Genomic DNA, 23,295 nt, shown 5'->3' with positions numbered 1-23,295 from the left:
CTTAGTTTGAAAATTACTCTTTTTTGGTTAAAAATGCAACAGTTAAAATTAAAATTTGTTTGAAAATTTATATTTGCCGATTTAAAATTCAACTGTTTATAGAAAATTTGTATTTTGTTTTCAAAATTCAGCAAATTGGTAGAAAATTAACTTTTTGTTGGAAATTATTATTTGATTATTAAAAATAATTTTTTTTATATTTGTCTTTGTGGTGTAAAAATTACGTTTTTTTAGTAGAAATTTCATCATTTCGATAAAAATGCAATCCTTTTTTTATAAATTAAAACACTTGGTTGGAAGTTGAACCGCTTTGTTAGAAAATAATTTTAGTTTGAAAATTCATATCTGGTTGAATTTTTTTTTTGTTTAAGTGAAGACATATTTTTTTCTAAAAATTTGACAATTACCGTTGAATATTCTTCATTTTAGTTCAAAATTGAACTATTTTGTTGAAAGCGGATATGTTTCATCTGAAAGTTCATCTACTTGGGTAAAACTGGAATTACTTTAATCAACACAATTTTTTCAAAGTAATTTTTTGTTGAAAATTGAACTAATTTGGTGGAAATTCTTTTTTAAATTTTAAATGTATTTTTTACATTGAAAATGCAACTGATACATTTTTGTTAAAAAATTATATTTTTTAGTGAAAAAGTCTTTTTTTCAAATTTCATCTCTCTTAATACTAAATTAATCTTTTTTTGTTAAGTTATCAGATATTATACTCTTTTTTTGCAAATTAATCTTTATGGATTAAAAATTCAAGTATTTTGTTGAAAATTTATTTATTTTGTTATATATTCGTGTTTTAGTTGCTGAAATATTATTTTTATTAAAAATTCGACCATTTGGTTGAAAAATTAGCTTTGAAGGTAGAAAATTCAATTAATCCTTTACGGAATAATTGAATTGTTGAAAATTGAACTTTTTTTAGTTGAAAATGTGTCTTTTTGTAGAAAAATCATCTTCTTGGTTTGAAAATTACTCATTTTTTGTTAAAAATGCAACTGATTTACAGCAATCTTGTATTTTGGCATGAAAGTTCAAGAATTTGGATGAAATTTTTTTCTGGAAAATAAAATCTTTTTTTTTAATTCACCTTTTTGGTATTAAAAAAGTAAATTATTGTGTAATAAACACAACTGTTGTAAATTCAACTGTTTAGGTGAAAATGCATTTTTATTGTCGAAAATTAAATTAATTGGTTGAAAGTTGAACTATTTTGTTGAAAATTGAACTTTTTTTAAGTTGAAAATGCGTTTTTCTTGGTAGAAAAATCATTTTCTTGGTTTGAAAATTACTCAATTTTTGTGAAAAATGTAACTGTTTGGTCCAAAATTTACTTTTGCATTGAAAATTCAACTGCTTTACAGAAAATTTGTATTTTAGCATGAAAATTCAACAATTTGGATGACATTTTTTTCTGGAACATAACATCTTTCCTTTTTTAATCCATCTTTTTGGTATTGAAAATTAAATTATTGTGTAAAAAATGTAACTGTTGTAAATTCCACTGTTTAGTTGAAAATGCATTTTTATTGTCGAAAATTAAATTAATTGCTTGGAAGTTTCAATATTTTGTTGAAAATTTAACTTTTTTTTATTTGAAAATTCGTCTTTTTTGTTAAAAATACAACTGTTTGGTTAAAAATTTAATTCTTCATTGAAAATTCAACTGCTTTATAGAAAATATTTATTTTTGCATGAAATTTAAAAAATTTCGATGAGTTTTTTTTTCTGGAACATAAAATCTTCTTTTTTTTAATTAATCTCTTTGGTATTGAAAATTAAATTATTGCGTAAAAAAATTAACTGTTCGGTTAAAAATTCAACTATTTTCTTGAAAATTCGTTGTTTTTTTTAAACGTAAAATCTAACTTATCCATTTGCGGTTGAAAATTGATTCTTTCTAGTTCAAACTTTGTCTTTTTTTCGTAGAAAAATTATATTTTTCGTTTGAAAATGACTCTGTTTTGTTGAAAAGCAACTGTTAGGTTTAAACATATTTTTTTGTCTTTTTTGTCTTTTTTTCTTTGGAAACTAATCTCTGGTTGAAAATTTTATTTTTTTTTAGTTGAAAAACTTTTTTTTCTTTATTTAAAATTAACGTTCTTACTTCAAATTAACTTTTCCATTTTTGATTAAAAATTTATCTCTTTTAGTTAAAATTTCAATTATTTATTTAGAAATTCGTGTATTTTGTTGAAAAGTTTTCTTTTTGGTTTTAAAAAGCATCTCTTATGGTAGCAATTTCATCGTTTTTGGTCGAAAATGAAACTTTTTAATTGAAGTTTAATCTTTTTTATTTGAATGTGCAACTATTTGGGTGAAAATATTTTGACAAATCATTCTTTAATGGTAAAAAAGTAACCTGTTTCGTTTAAAATAAATCGATTTAAAAATTAATCTGATATTAATGGCCATTAGTAATATTAATGGTCAGAGAAAATGAAAAATTAGCCAGGGGAAAATCAGAGGATTTTGAAAATGAAGTATTGTCACCATCCTCTAGAGGGCATATTATATTTCTAATTTTATCCAAAACTTTGAAACTAAAATAATTAATCTATCTGAATTTCGATTTTAATTAACAGGTGCATGTTGTACCAGAAGGATCAGAAAATGCGAGAATGTTTACGCAATATTTTCACAGTGGTGCTAAAATTCCACAACCAAATTCGATCTCGTAAATGGGTTCGTGATGCGACGGGCTACATTCATCCCAACTACGCCAAAGTCGAAGATATGTACAAATCTTTCTGCAAATTACGAACCTATATGGCTCGTGTTGCCAATAAATTGGCCAGTAGTGGATATCAACCACATCTTACGCACTTTCTGCACGCGCTCAATATAAATCCTCTTTACGACATCAATTCCAGCAAAGGTTAAAACATATTTTTCATTATTTTTGTGGCAAGAGATTTTGGCTGTGTCAAATGTAATTTAGGTAAAGAGAGGGCATTCGTATAGAAATCGAATCCTAGAATCTCAATGTAAAAGCGGAAACAATCCATTCCATGATAGTTATTTTTTGCGGATAAAACATTTATAAATTTTTACTTTTTCGTAGTCAATGAAAATGTATTTTCATACTGGAATCAGTATTTTAATATTTTGATTTTTTTAAGTTTAGTTTTTTTGGTCAATGTTTTTTTAGACATGTTCTGGTTCTAAATAGTAATATAATTTATGGCATATAATAGAGGAAAATATTATTCCAGATTTTTCTATGAGTTTTTGAATTAATATTTTGTATTAAAAGTCTTTTCTCTTCCATTGGCAGTCGATTCGACATTAATTTCTTAGGAAGAAATGTATGTATTAAAAAGGTACCTAGGCTTTTTTATATAGTTATTGACTCCTTTTTTTTAGAAAAAAGTTAAGTCATGATCCTGATAATTTCATCTATTTATAATTAGATTCGTCTCAAATTGTCATCATTGAACAAATCGCTGCATTATCCATCTCATCTTCTACTTTTTAAGCTCGCTCTTTTAATTTAAAGCGCATTGTTCATGTACATATAATTATTAAAAAAAGCGTTAAACTTAAAAATTTAAATTTAATTTGAATCAGTGAAGAACTCTGGCTGTGTAAAATATGTATTATAGAAGAATAAAAAATGTGTATTGCTTATTGTTTAATTTATTCTTTAAGTATATCATATATTTTTAATATTTTTTCCTCCTATTATTTGCAGTGTGACAAACAAATAATATTTTGAGATTTAAAAACGAGTTCAGAGTAGCCTATGGACCGGGAAATAATGGGGAATTTATTTTTTTATCGAGAATTTCACAAATTTTTAGAAGAAAATTCTATGCAATCACTTGTAATATCACTTTCATATCACATTATATAATGCAATTTGAAATAAATTTGATTTCAAAGCTTTTTTTTGTTGAGTTAATTTTCTAACATAGAAGAAGACTTAAACAATTAAAGGTTAAAAGCGATTGAAATAATAAATTGTTGATAAGAAATGTTTTGAGTTGACCAATTGTACAGATAAATTAATTAATGATTTGTAAAGTGAACCATAATTTAAGTATTAAAGATTGGAAAATAATTAATTTTACAAGCTGGTTCGGAATTTGTCCTAAATTAAACAAATTATTAATTTTAACGTTAACAATTGAATAGTTAAAATCGTTAAATATTCAACCAAAGAAATAAGTTTTTATCTAAAATTATGAATTTTTAACTAAAAAAAATTAATTTTTAACAAAGTAGTTTATTTTCAACCAAATCAATGAATTCTCAATGAAAATTGTAATAAATGACGTTTCAAGTAATGAATGTTTGAATTTTAAATAAAAAAACTGTTGAATTCCACTAAAGAAAAGAAATTTTTTTTGAAAAAAATAGTTGAATCAACCAAAAAGATTCATTTTCAAGCAGAGTTCTATTTTTAAGCCAAAAAATTAAATTTCCACCAAAACAGAGGAATTTTCTAGCCAAAAAGACTAATTTTGAAAAAAAAATTTAATTTTGAACCAAATAGTTTAATTTTTAAATAAGAAAGATACATTAAAAAAAAATAACTGCTAAGTTTTTAGTTAAAAAAATTTATGTCAAATAAAAAAAACGAAATTCCAAGAAAATAGTTAAATTTTCCACCAAAAAAGATCAACTTTCAACCAAAAGTAGAATAGCTAAATTTTCAGTAAAAAAAAATTCATTTACAACACAGGAAAACGAATTTCCATCAAAATCAATTAATGTTCAAACATATAGTATAAGTTTCAATTAAAAACGATCAATTTTTAACCAGAAACAGAATAGCTACATTTTCAGTCAAAGAAATTAATTTTGAACCAAAAAAACAACGAATTTTCAACAGAAAAGGTCAATTTTTCGCAAAAAATAGAATAGCTCAATTTAAGTTACAGAATTTAATTTGGACCAAAATAAATAACGAATTTTCAACCAGATTGTTTAATATTCAAGTAGAAAAAAAATCAACTAAACATAAAATATCTAAATTGTAGTTAAAAAATTAATTTCCAGCTCATAAAAAAACGAATGATCAACAAAGTGTATAAATTTTCAACTTAATTGTTTAATTTTAACTTTAAAAAGTCAATTTTGAATTAAAAATAGAATAACTAATTTTTCATTGAAAAAAATTAATTTCCAACCATGAAAAAAACTAATTTTCAATGAAATAAATGAATTTACAACCATATAGTTTAATTTTCATCTAAAAAATATTAATTTACAACCAAAAATAGAATAATTAAATTTTCAGTTCAAATCCATTTTTAACCAAATAGTTTAATTTTTAGCTGAGAAAAATAAATTTTCAACCAAAAACAGAACAGCTAAGTTTGCAGTTAAAAAATCAATAAAAAAATGTATTTATAAGCCAATAGTTTAATTTTAACTTTAAAAAGTCAATTTTGAATTAAAAATAGAATAGCTAATTTTTCATTTAAAACAATGAATTTCCAACCAAGAAAAAATAAGAATCTTTAAACAAGTAAATGAATTTGCGATCATTTAGTTTAATTTTTAACTAAAAAAGATTAATTTACAACAAAAAATATAATAGTTATATTTGCAGTTAAAATCAATTTTCCACCAAACCGTATAATTTTTAGCTCAGAAAAATACATTTTCAACCAAAAACAACGAGTTTTCAACAAAAAGGGTCAATTTTTCGAAAAAATAGAATAACTGAATTTTAAATTTAAAAAAATAAGCTTTGAACCAAAATAAACAACGAATTTTGAACCAGATAGTTTAATATTCAAGTAGAAAAAATCAATTTTTAACTAAAAATAAAATAGTTTAATTTCAGTTAAAAAATTAATTTCCAGCTCATCAAAAATGAATTATCAACAAAATGTATGAATTTTTAACTACATAGTTTAATTTTAACTTTAAAAAGTCAATTTTGTAATTAAAAATAGGATAGCTAATTTTTCATTAAAAAAATGAATTTGCTACCATATAGTATAATTTTCAACTAAAAAGGCTTGATTTACAACCAAACTAGAATAGTTAAATTTGCAGTTAAAAATCAATTTTCTACCAAATAGTTAAGTTTTAGCTAAGAAAGATAAATATTTAACCACAAACAGAATAGCTAAGTTTGCAGTTAAAAAATTAATTAATAAAAAAAAACAATTTCCAAGCAAATTTTTAATTTTAAACTAACAAAGATAAATTTTCAAACAAAAACAGAGCAGCAAAATTTGCAGTTAGAAATTAATTTGAAAAAACAATTTCCAAGCAAATAGTTCAATTTTGAACTTTAAAAAGATAAATTTTTGAACAGAAATAGAATAGCTACATTTTTCGTCAAAAAATTAATTTTGAACCAAAAAAACCAACGACTTTTGAACAAGAAAGATCAATTTTCAATTAAAAATAGAATAGCAAAATGTTCATTTAAAAATTAATTTCCAGCTCAGAAAAAGGGATTGTCAACAAAATATATTAATGTTCAATCAAATAGTTTCATTTTCAAATAAAAAGATCAATTTTCAAAAAAAAATTAGAATAGCTAGTTTTTCACTTTTAAAAATTAATTTGCAACTAAGAAAAAACAAATTTTCAATCAAATAAATGAATTTGCAACCAAATTTATTAATTGCCAAGTAAAAAAGATAAATTTATAACCAGAAATGGAATAGCTAAATTCCCAGTTGAAAAATCAATTTTCAAAGAACAAAGAATTTTCAACAAAATAAATTAATTTTCAGCTAAAAAAGATCAATTCTCAGCCAAAAGTAAAATAAAGAAATTTGCAGGTAAAAATTTATTTTGAACAACAACAAAAAAACGAATAATAACCAAATAGTTTATTTTAAAAAAATCCATTTTCAACGAAAGGGATTAATTCTCAACCAAAAAACAGCATTTTCAAACAGTAGCATTTTTAACCAATTAAGATTAAATTTCTACCAATAGAGATGCATTTTCAGGGACAACTAAAAAATCCTGAAAAATAAAATTCCCACAAAAGAATATGATTAAAATATAACATTCCGGAAATTACTATCGAATGAGAACATTTCGGAAATAAAATTGCTGTTATGAGAAAATATCAACACTGTAAAATGGCCGACCATTGGAAAATTCACGAATGACCAAATTTGTGAATCTAAACAATAATGAAATTGCTAAAGAATGAAATAAAGTAAAATACTTTTCTTTGATGAAAATATTTTTTATTTATTAGTAAATTTTGATATATAAAAAACAATTGAACCTCTAATTTATAAAATGTTTAGTTATCAAAACGGTAATAATTTTTTAATTATTAATTCAAAATGTAATCTTCAAGTATAAAAGTTAAAAATTAAAGAGTTCTATTTTGATTGCTTTAATTTGCAGTTCTGTTTTGATTACTTCAAATGAGAAAATTGTCAGCTCTATATTCATTTTTTTATTTCAATCACCCACAAAAAGTTGGAAATTTTGAATTTCGTGCGTCGATCGTAGCGCGCGTAACGGTCATTTGGCATACTTTGATCCATTTTCTCAAGAATTTCTCGTATTTTCTCGTCGTGACTCGTTTTCTGCCATGTGCCTCTGTTTAATACAATTTCCTTTTAATTGTAAACTTCACATACAAAACATCGATGAAAGTAGGAAACGTAAAATATCATCGAAATGTGGGTGATCTCTAGAAGTTTGATTTTTTTATTCACTGTGAGTTAGCTTGGTATTAAGGAAAATGGAAAATGTAACAAACAAGGTAAGTCATCGCAAAGATTCTAACCAAATCATTTCGGAAATTTCTTATCAATATTTGAATTACTTTGAACAATTTACTATCAAAAAAATATTCTTTACTTTATGAAAGCCTAATTTCTATATATAATTACGAATATCTGCTAACTTATATTAAATATTTAAGTGCCTTCTGAAAATAACCACTTTTGAGGCTATGTCAAGTTATTTCACATTTCATCACTATTTTGTTTATTTTGGGCTCTCAAAATAATGATTTACCGTGTCACCAATTACAAATTGTTCGTTTGAATCTTATTTTCATTGTTAAAAGTCAAAATCTACGTTTTCCGAAAAACCTTATAGATTGTTTGTATATATTTACATTAAACCCGTGCAAATTTGGTCTATTATAATGATTTTAATTTCGGATTAATAATTTGATTTTTATGGTTCATGTTTTATGATTTTATAATCTTCGCATTACTTAATATCAAATAAACTTAGCCATTAAATTAATTTAGGCAGGTTATTTTGTAATTATTAAAGCCGTTTGTCAAAAAGGGGCCTAATTACGAAAATTTCGAGAAAAATGAAAAACAATAAATAACTAGCTAATTAAAAACAGTTTCCTGGTTGTTTTTCTTTCTTAATTATTTTTCTTCATACTGTTTTTACTTATGATTCGTGTTCTTATTGCTTCATGGAAAATTTAGAATAATACACATGTTTTTTTTATCTATTTAATCTCTTTCCATAGTGATGTTTATCAACATTTTTTGTTTGCTTTTACCATATTTAGATCTGGTTTTAACTATAAAATAACAGTCATGATTTTAATCTTTTCTCTTTATTGGAGACTTTTCTCTAGATTAACTTTATTTTTTAGCTGTATACAATTATTTTCTATCCATGTAGTTAAATTTATTTTCATTATTTAGTTCCATTTTAAGGGTGGCATTTGGATCGGGAAAGCGGAAATTTTATGAAACCGGGAAATGACAAATGCGAAAGTTAATTTAAATATTTTAGTCCATTATGAAAGGAACATCCCGTTTAGAAGAAATCTTGCGATTGGAAAGTTTTTTTATCAATCAAGATATAATTTATATTTTACTTATTACAGAATAAATAAACAAATTTCTAGGCACTTTTTGTAGAATTTATGAAGTTGTTTTATAGATTGTAATGAACAGACTTTAATATTGTGAATAATTCTGAGTTTTTTATTTTCTATCCGCTAATATAGAATGTTAAAGTGTGCATTTTTTGTGATATTTGACTCACAAATTATGAAAATCATTAGTTGAATATTTCAATGTTAATTCAGTTTCAACATTAGATTGAACCATGGTCATATCACAGATTTTTCAAGAGTTTTGCTACTCGGTTTTTGAGTGTAGACCAGATTACAAAATATTACGTAATATTTTAAGCATTTTACAAAGATTTCACGGATTTAAAAGATTTAAAAAAGAGTGCACACCAGATTTAAAAGACTTAAAAACATTTTAGAAGATTTGGTAAGATTTCATTAAGATTTCAAAAAATGCAATGATTTCAATGAATAAAAAAAATTTCACAAACTTTTTTTAAAGAAAAATTAATTTAAATTAATTTTGAAGAAAAATTTCACAAATTTTTCAAAAGATTTTGTACAGTTGATAAAGATGGTAAGGATTTCAAAGCTTTGAAAAAGGTGAGACTGTACACCAGATTTCGAACATTTGCAAAGATTTTAAAAGTTTCAAAAGATTTTCAAAGTTTCGAAAAGGATAAACGAGATTTCTAAAATTATAAAACATTTCACACAGATTAAAAATATTTTAATGATTTCAAATTTATACAAAAGATATCAGAAGGGTTTCACAAATATTTCAAAGATATCAAATTTCATGAAGGTTTCAAAAGAATACGGTAATTTAAAAACATTTTTAAGATTTGAAACGATTTCAAATATTTCAAGGATTTCAAACGAATATGGAAGATTTTACAAATATTTAAAGACGTTAAATTTGAACTATATAAAATATTTAAAAAATTTAAATACATTCAGTCTAAAATTTGAAAATGAAGAAAAAGAACAATTGCTTAATATTTATAAATGTTTAAATGTTTATTTAAAGTCAGTCATTATAAATCAAATATTAAAAAATATTTTAAAAATTTAGTTTACAAGTAGAAAATTAATTAATTAATTTACAAAATTAATTAAAAATTTAAAATGATTTCGAATAATTTAAAAAAAGTGTCTACATATACCGCTAAAATAAAGCTACTCATATCGAAATTTCGGTGCAAATACTTCACGGCCTAATTTTAAACAAAATATAGATTTTCTTAAGATTTCTAGAAAAAATAAAAATTACTTTTTATTTAAAACATTTAATTTTAAAAGAATGTTTAAAAAGATTTCCGAAATGGTCAAAAATTTATCTTGAAAGATTTTAGGAAGAAATTGAATCATTTTAAAAAATGTCTTCAGTTTATAACAAAAATGTAATCATTCAATTTTTAATATTTCTAGATTTAAATTGCCTGGTATGATTTTTAGCTCGGTTTTTATTACTGCAAATGCACATTTTTTTAGCTTAGAGTTTGAATTTTTCAGTTTAATTGGCCGTGACAAATTTTTGCGAACCGTGAAATCACCGGGATTTTTTTGTGTTAAAATGGCCACCCTGAATTTATTACGTTTTTATTATAATTTAGATTTTAGCCTCTGATACCGACGGATATTTAAAAATTGATTTAGATTCCGTTTCGACCATTATAATATTTGTTGATCTATTTTATAATAATTTTAATACTATAACTATATTTTTATTAAAGAATTTAGCAGAGGACATGTAAATGACCAAAAAAGGTTAAATTTCTACCAAAAGAGGTGAATTTACGAACAAAGATAAAAACGAATTTTTAATCAGAAAAGATTTTTATGTTCAGAGAAAAAAAATCCAACTAAACTGTTGAATTTGAAAATAAAAAAAAAACATGTTTCTACGAAAAAGTTTAATTTCAACAAACTAATTGAATTTTCAACAAAAAAGAGGCATTTTCAACCAAGAAGATTAATTTTCTTTAAAAAAACGCAAATTCTAAAAAAATACATAAATTTTTAACGTATTAGTTGTATTTTAAAATTACAATCGACCAATTTTTAACCTAGAATGGAAATGTTAAATTTTCATTAAGAAATATATAATTTTCAATGAATAGAAAAACAGTTTCTACGAAGTTACTGCATTTTTAATCCAAAAAGATCAATTTTCTACAAAACATATGAATTTTAAACAAAAAAGTTAATTTTAAAACGAACATTTAATTTTTCAACCAAATAATTAAATTTACAGTTGAAAAAAATTTACTAAAATTATGAATCTTCAACAAAAAAAATAATTTTTAAAAATTCCAGTTAAATTATACTAATAAATTCAAATTTTAATAAAAATACCTGAATCCTTAACTAAAGAACATTATTAAAATAAAAATAAAAAAATTGCATTCTTGAACTCTCAACTATAAAAGATAAATTTGCAATCAAAAATGGAGTAGTTAAATTTTCAGTTAAAATAAAAGAGGTACATTTTTAGCCAAAGAACTGGATTTTTAACTAACATTATCAGTCTTAAACTAAAAAAAAAATAACTTGTAGCAAAGTAGTTTAATTTTCAACCCAAAAATGTGAAATTTCAACAAAAAATTGCCGCGTTTAACCGAAAGACACCAATTTTTAACCAGACATTTGCATGTTTAAACGAAAAAGATGAAATTTCCTCAAAAAGAGATGTATTTACAAATTAAAAGGAGGAATGTTCAACAAAATCATTTAATTTTTGACGAAACAAAATATTTTAGTCAAGAAAGATAAAAAATGTCAACTACATCTTTTAGTTTATAAGAAAAAAAGACGAATTTTCAACAATGAAGGATGATTTTTCTAACAAAATTGTTGAACTTTCAATAGAATTATTAACTTTTCATACAGATAATACCATTTTAACGAATAAATATGAATTATTTACCAGAAATGGAATATTTGGACTTTTGAAAAGAAAAGAATGACTTCCTTTTTCTCGTTTTTTTTTTTACTTAAATGTGAACTGAATGAATAGAATCCTATAAAAAATTCAACTATTCTTGGTTGTTGAACATTTGCCTTTTCGGGTGGAAAATTCATCTTTTTATAACGAAAATTCCTGTTTTATGGTAGAAAATTCACCTTGAGTGATGGAAAATTAACTTTTTCGTTGAAAATTCTTCTCTTGATTGAAAGTTCCTCTGTTTGGTTGTAATTGCAAGTGTATGGTTAAAAGTTAGTTTCCTTTTTTAAAAATCAATCATTTGTTTGTAAATTCAACCATTTGGTTGTCAATTAATTTCTTTTGTTTTAAATGTAATTATTTGGTTAAAAAATCATCTTTTTTTGGTTGAAAAAGATCTATTTATTGAAAATTGAACTTCTTAGGTTCATCATTCAACTGGGTTAAAAAATCGTCTTTTTGGCTTGAAAATTAATTTGTATTGTTTGAAACTGACCTTTTTGTTAACAATTATATATATATTTCTTCAAATTGAACTTTTCAGGGTGAAAATTAAACTTTTTGTTAAATAAAAATTGATGTAAATTATAAACTTCTATTATTTGAAAATAATCCAATTTGACAAGCATAACAGTTCAGAAGGAAATATGTTAAACCCAGATTCCAAATTCTTCAAGCTAAATGGCTATTGTTAAAAAATGATTTTAATTTTGAAGTTAATTTCAATTGCGCAAAGAATATTTGAAACCCAAGGAGAATCATGTACTCTATTGGGAATGGTTAAACTGCGATACGCCACCTGATGAAAAAAATCCGAACTAAAAAGAATAGGTACGATTTTAAAGATGCATTTTAATTTGCGCATAAAATGTTTATTATGTTATCATTCAGTTTAAAATGCGCATTTCCACTTGATAATGATTTAAAAAATTTAATTGTTGTTTAAGATTTAAGAAGTGTGATTTAAAGTGATTTAAGTGATTTAAAAATAATTAAAAGCTTTAATTAAATTTCATATATTATTTTAGTCTAAAATAATCCATTTTTAAATCATTCAATTTTAAATTTTTTAATTAAAAAACATAAGAATTTCTTAATACTTAGAAATATCTGACTGTTTATTTAAAATCAGTAATTATACTTAAATATTAAAAACTAAATTTTGAATGTCAGATTTTAATGGTTCTATTAAAAAAAAACTTAATTTGTAAGTCAAATTGTTAAACTTGGATGTATAAATAACAATTGAACACATATTATTCTATAAACAAATTCAAGGAAGTTAAAGAAATTTTTAGATGTTTTGAAAAAATTCAAAGTCAATTTAAAATTTGAAATAATTTTAACAAAGCTTCCATGTGTGCACCGACAAAATCCGGCTATTAGTAACAAAATTTCTGTGTAAATAGCCCACGGCATAATTTAAATCTAAATATAGATTTTGGCAGATTTCGTACAAAAAATTAAGAAGATTTTTAAGAATTTTGAATGGCTTCAGAAGATTAAAAAACATTTGCTATGAAAATTAAAGATAATTTTGACTGATTATGCAAAAAGATTTAGAAAGGTTTACAAACTTTTTTCAAATGAATGTGGAAGAATTTTAAGGACATTTGTTTAATTTGACAGAATTAAAAAAAATTTAGAAAAAATTGGATTCATTTTAAAGGATGTTTAGAAGTTCTGAAATAATTTCGAAAATTAGAAAAAATTAGTAAAAAATGTAAACAGCATGGATATGTGTCAAGATTTTCAAATAACATTTGGAAGTATTTTAAGGATTTTTTAACTATTCAAAATAAAAATAATTTAATTTTTAATTTAAGAAATGTTCAGTTTATAAAAAAATGTAATCGTTCAATTTTTAATGCTTCTGGCTTAAAATTGCTTTAAATTACATAATTTTCAAAATTTCTCAATTTATTGATTGATTCTTTAGTTAAGACTTTAGAAAATATAAAATGATAACGTGGATTTATATTTTTAGACCTGAATCTGAATCTTTGATCTCTACAATTGATTACATTTTTAATTTGGCTGATTAATTGCATTTAATAAAAAATTTTTCTGTTTAAAAGAGTTAGTAGCTTCCATTTTCTGTGTAAATTATTGAGAATTTGAATCAGATTTGAATACAAAATTATTGAATTAAAAAACTTTTAAATTTCAATATTAAAAGTTTGAAATTCAAGAGTTCCACTTTGAGTGCTTTCATTTTCTTGGATTAAAACGACCACCCTAAATCTCATATTATTCGTATACTTCGCATTACCTTGATAAAATTTGTCGCTATATACATTAATTAAAGTTTATATAAACTTGAATTACTTGAAATTTACATGAAATAGTGAAATAATTGTTTGTTTTTTCTTTTATTCAAACCTATTTGACAAAAATGTTTTTTTCACTGTATAAGATGGAAATTCTATCTAAAATTATTTGATTTTTAAATGTTAAAGTTAATGTACAAATTTAAAAATTGTACCTACTCTTTCTAGTTCCAGTTTTTGGCACCAGGTGGCGAAATGGTAGACCGCCATTACCAATATTTCTAAACAAATCAAGTTATTATTTAGGTCATTCAGTGTTTGGTTCTGTTTTTTTTTCTTTCATTATTTTTACCAATTAGATGTGACTTTTTTTGTAATTCATGACAAACTGCTTCAACTGTAACGAGTCCTTTTTTGTATTTTCTAACAAACCTTTTCAAGGCTTCTGTTTTTTTTTTGCTACTGTTTGACAGCAACCTTACAATGAATTAATTCACAGAGTCCTGGTTCCGTGGATTACAATGAATTTGAAGAGGATGGAAACGACAGCGATTTGGAGGGAAGACTTTACGCCGAGATTTATTATTCCAACCAAAATTACGACCCTGATGAAAATTTCGAGAGTAGTATAAAAAATATCCAAGATATTAAAAATGCGTGCAGTGCCAGTAACGAAACGAATTCTAAGTATATTCAAAATAACCCAATAGAATTAAAAAATGCCGACAATCCGACCAATTCTAGTGACAAAAATTGTACTCCCACCAAGGAGCAAAATGACTTAGTATCAGCAGAAAATGAGAAGGTGTCGAGTAATGTTGACAAGAATTTAAATTTACAAAAGCAAGTAAATTTAGAAACACAATCTAACAGTATTCTAAGGGAATGCTCCAACGAAATCGTTGATGAATACGTAAACTCGCAAGAGACTCCGGATAAAAATCGCACACCGAAACAAAAAACACCCAAACAGAAGAAGAATCAAACTCCTAAGATAATGAATGAAGAAACTGAATATTCTTCTCCTCAAAACCTAACAAAAGCAGCGAAATCTGCTAATAAAAAAAAGAAAAAGTCAGATGGATTTCCTCAGATTTTAAATAATTCGCTAACCACCCCTAATTCCAGGAAAAGAACTTTGGGATTTGATAAAATTGGTGGAGGTAGTAGCAAAAGAAGAAGTCTCGAATCTGATAAAAGTCTTGTAAACAGTGCATCTAAGAGTGGAAATGGGAAAACGGATGGAGCTACGTTAGTGCCCGTTTCATTGAATAGCAGGAAGTCCTCCGGTGATGCTAATATTTCAACGCTAATTAGTCCAGCAACTATGGCCATTCTCTTTCCGCCAGTTTCGACAGCAAAGAAACTTACGAAGGGAAGGAAAAACAAGAAAGAACAGACCCAGACAAAAAGTATAGCAGCAAATCTCAATGACAATTCGAAACAATCCAAAAAGGCTGAGAAATCAATCCAGGAGGAGGAGGAAATCATCGAAATCATCTCGACAGATTCTTCCAATGATTCTTCGGAGGAGGATCTTCCGATTGTAGAAACCCCGAAAGCCGTGAGACAAAAGCAGAATGAGGAATCTGAAAAGGGAATGCCGATGTGGCTAGACATTTCTTCTGATTCTGATTCAGAAGAATCTATTTTCGAAGTTCCGGTACCGCCAAAACCACCTCCTCCAATCATTGATTTGAATGACTCAGAACATTTTTCTTCTGATAGTGATGACAGCAGTAGTGACGGAATTCATGATTTGAATTCCAAATCTCAAACGAAAAATGTTACTTTTTCGTGCTCTACATCTGATTCTGAAGATTCATCTGGCTCAGAAAATAATTCTAGAGTTACAAAAAAAACTAAGGTGGATTCTGCAGAAAGCTCTACCGAGAATTATAGATCTCGACTGTTTTCTGAACAGTCGATTCCTACAGATGGAGAAAGTTCGAAAGATAATTGTACAGTTGCTAATGAAACTCGTGAGATAATTTCTGTAAGTAATTCGGCGGAAAATTCTGATGGGAATACAAGATCTCGACTTGCTTCTGAGCAGTCGAATCCTACAGATGAGGCTTCAGATTCTAGTTACTCTGATTTTCCAGAGCATGAAAAAGTGGATTCAATTGGAGAAAACCTGATTTTGAACTGCACTCAAGTTCAGAAAGGTGCTAAGAGTTTGGAAGAGATCAAGAAAATTAGACAAGTTGCTGTCTCGGCAGAAGTAGGGGGAAGGGAAAATATATCTGCAACTGAGTATCACGAGTACGTTGAGCCACTGAATGATCTTGCTGGACCAAGTACTTCTAAGGCTTCTGGATCGGTTTCAAAAAAGAAGTCGCGTAAAACGAAAGAGAGTGAGAAGTCCCGAAAAAGTAGTAAGGAGAAAACTGACGAAGAATACTTCTTTGAGCCGATGTTGGACAAAATTAAGGCGTTTTACAATGACTCTTGGGGTGGCGAGGAATTTAGCGTGGAAGAAACCCAAAATACGATGCGAAGTGAGTCTCTTTTTTTATTTTAGGTATATTTTTAAATGTAAATTTATCAAATTAAAGTCGGAATAAATGAAAATTTAATTTTTAATATGTAATATTCAAATTTATTTATTAAATACTTGGAAATTGAAAAAAACGAGAATGTAACGATAAAATTTGGACAACACACTCTTGATTTACTCTATTTTAATTAAAAAAAAAAAAACTAAAATAAGAAAAATAGTGGAAAGAAAAAGAAAGTAAACTCGAAATCCCCATCAATTCCTTCTTTCTCTCGTCTTTTTTGTTTACAAATTTTTTTAAAGCAGTAAACTAAAAATTTCTCAACATGTATACATTTGTCTTTTTGCTTTGTTGAAAAATTGTTGTTTTTTAAATTGTTTTTAAACGGGGATTAAATGAACACCGAGCTTGACTTTTTTGCTTTCCTCTTTTTATTTGATTTTTTACATTAATACTTGTTTAAAAAAAATACAAATTATTTTGAAAAAATGACACTAATGCTACTATTTTCTCAAATTTCTCGCTAATACAATATTTTTACACTTAGCTTTTACACGTATTTTTATACTTCTTCGCCGATTGGCTAAAATAACATATCCGTCATCTCAAAAATCGGAAATTCTATAAGATTTCAAAATTTTGTCAAGACATTTCAAGAGATTTAAAAAAGTTTCAACAGATTTTAAAGATTGTAACCGATTCCGAATATTTCAAAGTGTTTTAAGGGATTTACAGGGGGTTTCCCTGACCTACACGATTTTATAGGATTTTTAAAGACTTTAAATATTTAAAAAATTTTCAAATTGCAACGGACTTTAAAGGATTTGAAATATAGTACTGTGTTTTGCAAGATTCCAAGACTAAGTTATTTCTACGGATTTCGTGGGATTTTATGGGTACTCAAAAGATATAAATATTTTTTAATAAATTTAAAAATATATTGTAGATTTTGTACGGAATTTCATAATATTTAAGGGATTTAAGACATTTTAAAGGATTTTACAGAATGTAGTGTATTTTAAAAGGTTTGAAAATTTTAAAAGAATTTCAACAGAATTTAAGTTTTTTCTCGAAAATTTCAAAGAATTTTAAGGAACTTCAGAAAATATCAAAGATTTCAGTGGGGTTTGTCAGATTTAATAAAATTTCAGACAATTAAAAAAAATGTAATCTTTTTTGACGGTTTATTTTATTATATTATTTTTACGATATTTACCAAATTTCCAGGGATTTCAAGGAATTTTACAATATTTGATAAGATTATAATGTCAAATAAATTTGACAGAATTGAAGGATTTTTAATATACTTCAGTAATTTAAAACATTTCAAAGCTTTTAGTCCTTTTGAAAAGATTTCAAAGCACTTCAGAAAGTATAAAAGAGTTTCACGAGTTTTATCAGATTTTTTTAGATTTCACAGGGTGGCCCCGCTGGACCGGGAAATGACCGGAAATTTTTTGAGAAAGGGAAAAACCGGGAAATGACAGTGAATTTTTTTTACCGGGAATTTTACAAATTTTTAGTAGAAAAATTTGTCCACGTTCGATTTTAACAGTTTTTAAATAATTATTGAAGTTGTTATGTTTTTCAATTAGGGTATTATTTAGCTTACAATGCGTAATTAAACATTTTTTCACTTTAAAAATTTTCCATTAAAAATTTTTATTTCTAAGCTAACATGTTTAATTTAAAGAATTTTTTAATTCTTTCTTAAAGACTTGAACAAATAAAAAATAATATTCTTTGATTTTGGCAATTTTGGGGTAAAATATTTTCATTTAATAAATACATTTTTTTTTAATTTATCTGTACCTTAAGTAATAAAAAGTGAACAAAAATAATTTGAAAAAACGATTTTAAACCAGTTAAAAATTTAAGAATTTTCAGATTTTAACGTTGAAACTTAAACGGTTTCAATTTGAAAGTCTTAGTCATTAAACAAATGTGAACGTGTGACTGAAAGTTTATAAACTATTTTCAACTTGAAAATAACTTCATAATAATATATTCTTAATTAAAGGATTTTATTAAATATAAAATATTGTTTCAGTCTAAAGTATTCAATTTGTAACCCATTCAATTTGAAATTTGTAATTAAATAAAAGAGTAATAATTGAATATTTGGCAATATTTGAATTTTTATTTAAGACAAGTAAATTGAAACCAAATATTTAAAAGCAAAGAATCTTTAACTGAATTGTTTGACATATAAAACCTGGAATCGTTAAAATTTCGAAGAGCCTTTAAACTTTGAACGTTACACTTTTAATTGTTGTATTTGAAAAATGCTTAATCCGTGAGTGAAATTTTTTAATTTTTATGTATAATTTACAAATAAATATTTGTAGAAAAAACTTGAGTAATTTTAAGAGATATTTAGTTCTAAAAAGATTAAAAATTATCATGCAAATTTGATAAAGTTTTCTTAAAATCTTCTAGAATCTTTTTTGAAAATTTTGTTTAAATCTGTGGAAAACTTTTTAAATATTCTCTTTAAAGTATTGTTTCAAAATGAAAAGTTATTTTTAATTTTCCTAGAAATCTTAAGAAAATGTTTTTATTCTTTTCAAGCCTTTCACAATTCTTGAAAAGAATCTAATTTTTTTGTTTAAAATCTGCGAAAATCTACATTTTGTTTTATATTAGGCGATCATTTCAAGTTTTACTTCTACACATCTCTTAAAATTACTCAAATTTCGCCTACAAATAATAAATGGTCAATTGTTATTTATATATCCAAATGGTAAAGAAGTTTTATAAAATTTTCAGGATTTTATAAAAATTGCAGATAAAATTCAATTAATTTTGACAGATATTTAGAAGTTCGGAAAAAATTCCAAAATAATTAAAAATTTAAAACCAATTTAAAACAACTTCTAAATTTCTCAAGATTTTGAAATAAAATTTTGAAGCTTGTCAAGGATGTTTAAACTATTTAAAAAGAAAATAATTTCTAATTTAGGAAGTGTTCAGTTTGAAAATTTTAAAGTTCATTGATTGATTTTTAAATTTAGATCATTGAAACTGATAACGTGGATTTATATTTTTTATATTGAAAAATGTTATTACCTTCAATTTTATACGCGTAAATTATTAAGCATTTGAATACAAAAATTTTTATTTAAAAACTTTTAAATTTCAATTTTAAAAGTTCAAAATTTAACAGTTCCACTTTGAGTGCTTTCATTTAAAGCTCAGTTTTTATTACATCAAGTGGAAAATTTTGTAGCTTTAGTGTTCCATTTTTTTAATTTCATTGACCGTGAAAAATGTTTGTGAACTGGGAAAAAACCGGAAAATGACCAGGAACTTATTTCGTCGATTAAAACGGCCACCCTGATTTCAGAGAATTACAAAAAATTCAAAGTTTTATTCCATTTGAAAAGATTTCAAGGAGCTTCAAAAATATCAAGGATTTTTACGAGTTTTATCAGATTTTTTGGAATTTTAGAGAATTTCCGAGATTTCGTCATTTTTTAAGGAATTTCGAAAGATATTACAGATTTCACAATGTTTTAATAGATTTTTCGATTTTTGTGGAATTAATAGGAATCTCAAGAGAGTGTATATTAATTGCGTAAGGTTTTTGTGGGTTGAGGGGGGACTCGAAAGAATTTCTTACGTAAATTTCTTCTTTAATATTCCTATTGTTTTAATGTTCTAGTTACTTTTTATGCTATTATGCACTACCATTATTTGTCCTACTCTTTTTTTTATCATGTAATATATTCCTGGAAATCCTTTGAGATTCCGTGAAATATTTTAATAAATAATACGAGATCCTGTGAAAACTATTAAATCTCTTGAAAATTCATTTAAATCTTTGAAATTCGTGAAAAACTTTCTCAATCTCTTGAATTCACTTAAAATGTGTTTAAACCTTTTAAAACCCATTACAATTGAAAATCTTTTGAAATTCCGTTAAATCTTTTGAAATCTTACAAAATCATCTAAAATCCGTGGATTGGAATTTTTTGAAATCCCGAGAAATTATCGAAAACCTTTTAAATCTCTTCATATTTCTTCAAAATCCGTGAATATACTTGGTTATCTCTTGAATTGACATCTCGTGACCTTTTATTGAAACATTTCGAAATCCCTTAAAATATATTAGATAATTCGGAAATCCTTTGAAGTTTCGTGAAATGTTTTGAAATCCTACGAAATCCTCTAATATCTGTGGATATACTTTAGAAGTCTCCCTCTGCATTGGAATCTTAAGAAATCTCATTAAATCATCGAAGGCATTTTTAAAGATTTTAAAATTACTTTTGCTTCCTCATGGAGGAGGCTTTGTTTTTGGTGTATCAAAATCCATTGAAACCCTTCGGCGTCTCTTTAAATCCTGTAAATTCCCTTGGAAATTTGAGATTCCCTCTGAAATTGTTCTAAGCAATGTCTTCAAATCGTTGAATTCTTTTCAAATAATTTGGAAATTATAGTATGAAACCTCGTGATTGTTTGGAATCGTTTGAAATCTTTTGAAATCCCCATAAACTTCATACAATCCCTAAAAGGTTTTGGAAAACCCTTTAAATTCTATAAAAATGGTTTAAGGTTTTGAAGTGCACTGTAGTATTTTAAAATGTCTCAAAATTCTTTGAAATTTTACAAATAAATTAAAGTATTTTTTCCGAAATCTATCAAGCACTTGTATTTTTAAGAGAAGATGGTTAAAATTTCGACCAAGGGAAAAGATAGTTGAATTTCCAAAGAAGCAAGATTTTTCAGTCAATAGAGAAAAAAATTCCATGAAAAAGGTTGAACTTTCAAGCCAAAAAAGACGAACTTTCTACAAAACGGTTACATTTTTAATAAAACAATTGAACTTTGAACTAAATAATTAAATTTTTAACCAAAAAAGTTGAATTTTCAACCAAGAAGATTCATTTTCTACTAAAAAGACAAATTAAAAAAAAATTAACCAGTAGTTTCAATTTTAACCAAGATGATTAATATTATAATACAACAGTTGAATTTTCTACCTGAAATAATGAATTTGCAACAAAAAAGTTCATTTCCAACCAAATAGTTGAATTTTCACTTTAAAAAATTAATTCTTAACAAAAAGAAACCGGTTTTTTAACAAAGTAGTTGAATTTTTAACCTACAAAGATGAATTTTCAACAAGCTGGAACAAAAAAAAACCTTTGAACAAAAAACATAAATTATCCACAAAAGACTAATTTTTCACTAAATTAATTAATTTCCCACCAAGCAGTTGAAGTTTTAACTAAGAAAGATGGCTTTTTAATTGAGAATAGTTGATTTGAGTAAAAAAGACGCATTTTTAACGAAAACATCGCATTTTTAACGAAAAAGATTAAATTTCTGTAAAAAAAAGTCGAATTTTTAACCAAGAGGATTAGCTTTCTAAACAATAAAAAAACGAATTTTGAATTAAATAGTTGAATTTTCAACTAAAAAATATCAGTTTTTTTTACCAAAATGGAACAGTTAAATTTTCAGACCGAAAAAAATCAAGTTTTCAACAAAATATTTAAATTTTCGATTAAAGAAATTAATTTTTACTATTTAAAATGAAGAATTTTAAACTAAAAAAAAATGTTGAGAAAAATAGTTCATTTTTCGACTACATAGGGGAATTTTCTACAAAATTGTTAAACTTTTGATTTTTAGTGATTCAAAGACGTTAAAATATGTTACGTAAGAAATGATTTTGACCACGTCTTCCCGTCCCCAACTAAAATATTATGTCATTTATGCACGACGATTCCTTGCAGTGATTCATGGATGTTCTCTAAAAAGTTTTGAGTGTTTTTAAAGAATCCAAGGAATGTAATCGGTTTTCTACAGTTTTAAGGGTTTTCAAAGAACTTCGCAAGATTGCAGAAATTTTAAAACTATTTTAGAAAGCTGTCCAGGGTATCAATGATATTTTAAAGATTTGAAGAGATTCCAACGGATTTTTTAAAGAAATTTATGGAATAAATGAAATTCAATTTTGAGTAACTTCTAGGCATTTCTACGGTTTGCAGGGATTTCAAGGAATATCTACGGATTTCAATAGAATGCAAATATTTTAAGGGACTGTAAAATATTTACGAGTTATCGCGATATTATAGGGGATTTATATTGTATACCTAATTTCAAAAATAGTTCATCTCTTTATTAAATATCTAAAAAATAGCATGACCAGGGTGGCATATTTTGCGCATTTTGTAATTGTTGAAAATTCCCAAATAGAAATTATATAATTTTTAAAGTGTTTAGAATAGTTAAACTTGAAAGGTTCACAATATTTCTCGCATTATTTAAAATTCTGCAATTTGTAATGGTGAAAATAACAATGACTGTTAGTTTGAGAAAATTACATCTTTTAGTAAAAAAAACCTATCCAGTCCTTTTAAATGTCACTTGATACTACATATGATACTTATTAATAATATATTTTTTGAATAATTTTTGGACGTTTGTAATTTTAATTTTCAATATATTATTGTTTCAAATTCAAATATTCAAAATTTTAGGACCATTTCGCTATTAAATATTTCGAAATTTGCTATTAAAGGCCTTCATAGTCAGGTTTGAATTTAATAATATTGTATGTAAATATAAAGCAATTTTTGATTGAAATGCATGAAACTGTATATTTCAAAAAATGAAATCATATAACAATATTGCTAAAATTGCTAGAATGAATAATAATTCTAAAGGAAGATTTGAAATAAAAAAATTTAATATTTAAGTTTAAAATAAAAAACGATGAAAATTAATCTATCTGAAATTGATGCATCATTAAAAGGACATTTTTGGTAATTGCAAGTGGTTAGA

The 23,295-nt window shown here is 25.1% G+C and overlaps 2 protein-coding genes across 3 annotated transcripts in view; both read left to right on the top strand.

Moving 5' to 3' along the window:
* Positions 1-3,637, top strand: part of LOC117171171 (gamma-tubulin complex component 6) — a 48,372-nt gene extending 44,735 nt beyond the window's left edge. Inside the window, exon 15 of the mRNA XM_033358234.1 lies at positions 2,595-3,637. Coding sequence (XP_033214125.1) covers positions 2,595-2,892 — 298 coding nt within the window. The 3' untranslated portion in view covers positions 2,893-3,637. The remainder of the gene's footprint in view (positions 1-2,594) is intronic.
* A 3,869-nt stretch (positions 3,638-7,506) lies between these two features.
* Positions 7,507-23,295, top strand: part of LOC117170627 — a 42,669-nt gene continuing 26,880 nt past the window's right edge. The window contains exons 1-2 of one of the 2 annotated variants that reach the window (XM_033357530.1): positions 7,507-7,711; positions 14,499-16,500. In XM_033357530.1, coding sequence (XP_033213421.1) covers positions 7,691-7,711; positions 14,499-16,500 — 2,023 coding nt within the window. In that variant the 5' untranslated portion in view covers positions 7,507-7,690. The remainder of the gene's footprint in view (positions 7,712-14,498; positions 16,501-23,295) is intronic. The other variant, XM_033357531.1, reaches the window with a different exon arrangement.

The sequence above is a fragment of the Belonocnema kinseyi genome, chromosome 4 (genome assembly GCF_010883055.1).
Source record: "Belonocnema kinseyi isolate 2016_QV_RU_SX_M_011 chromosome 4, B_treatae_v1, whole genome shotgun sequence".
NCBI lineage: Eukaryota > Metazoa > Arthropoda > Insecta > Hymenoptera > Cynipidae > Belonocnema > Belonocnema kinseyi.
The sequence above is the reverse complement of the archived record's forward strand: the minus strand, read 5'-3'. Positions and strand labels throughout refer to the sequence as shown.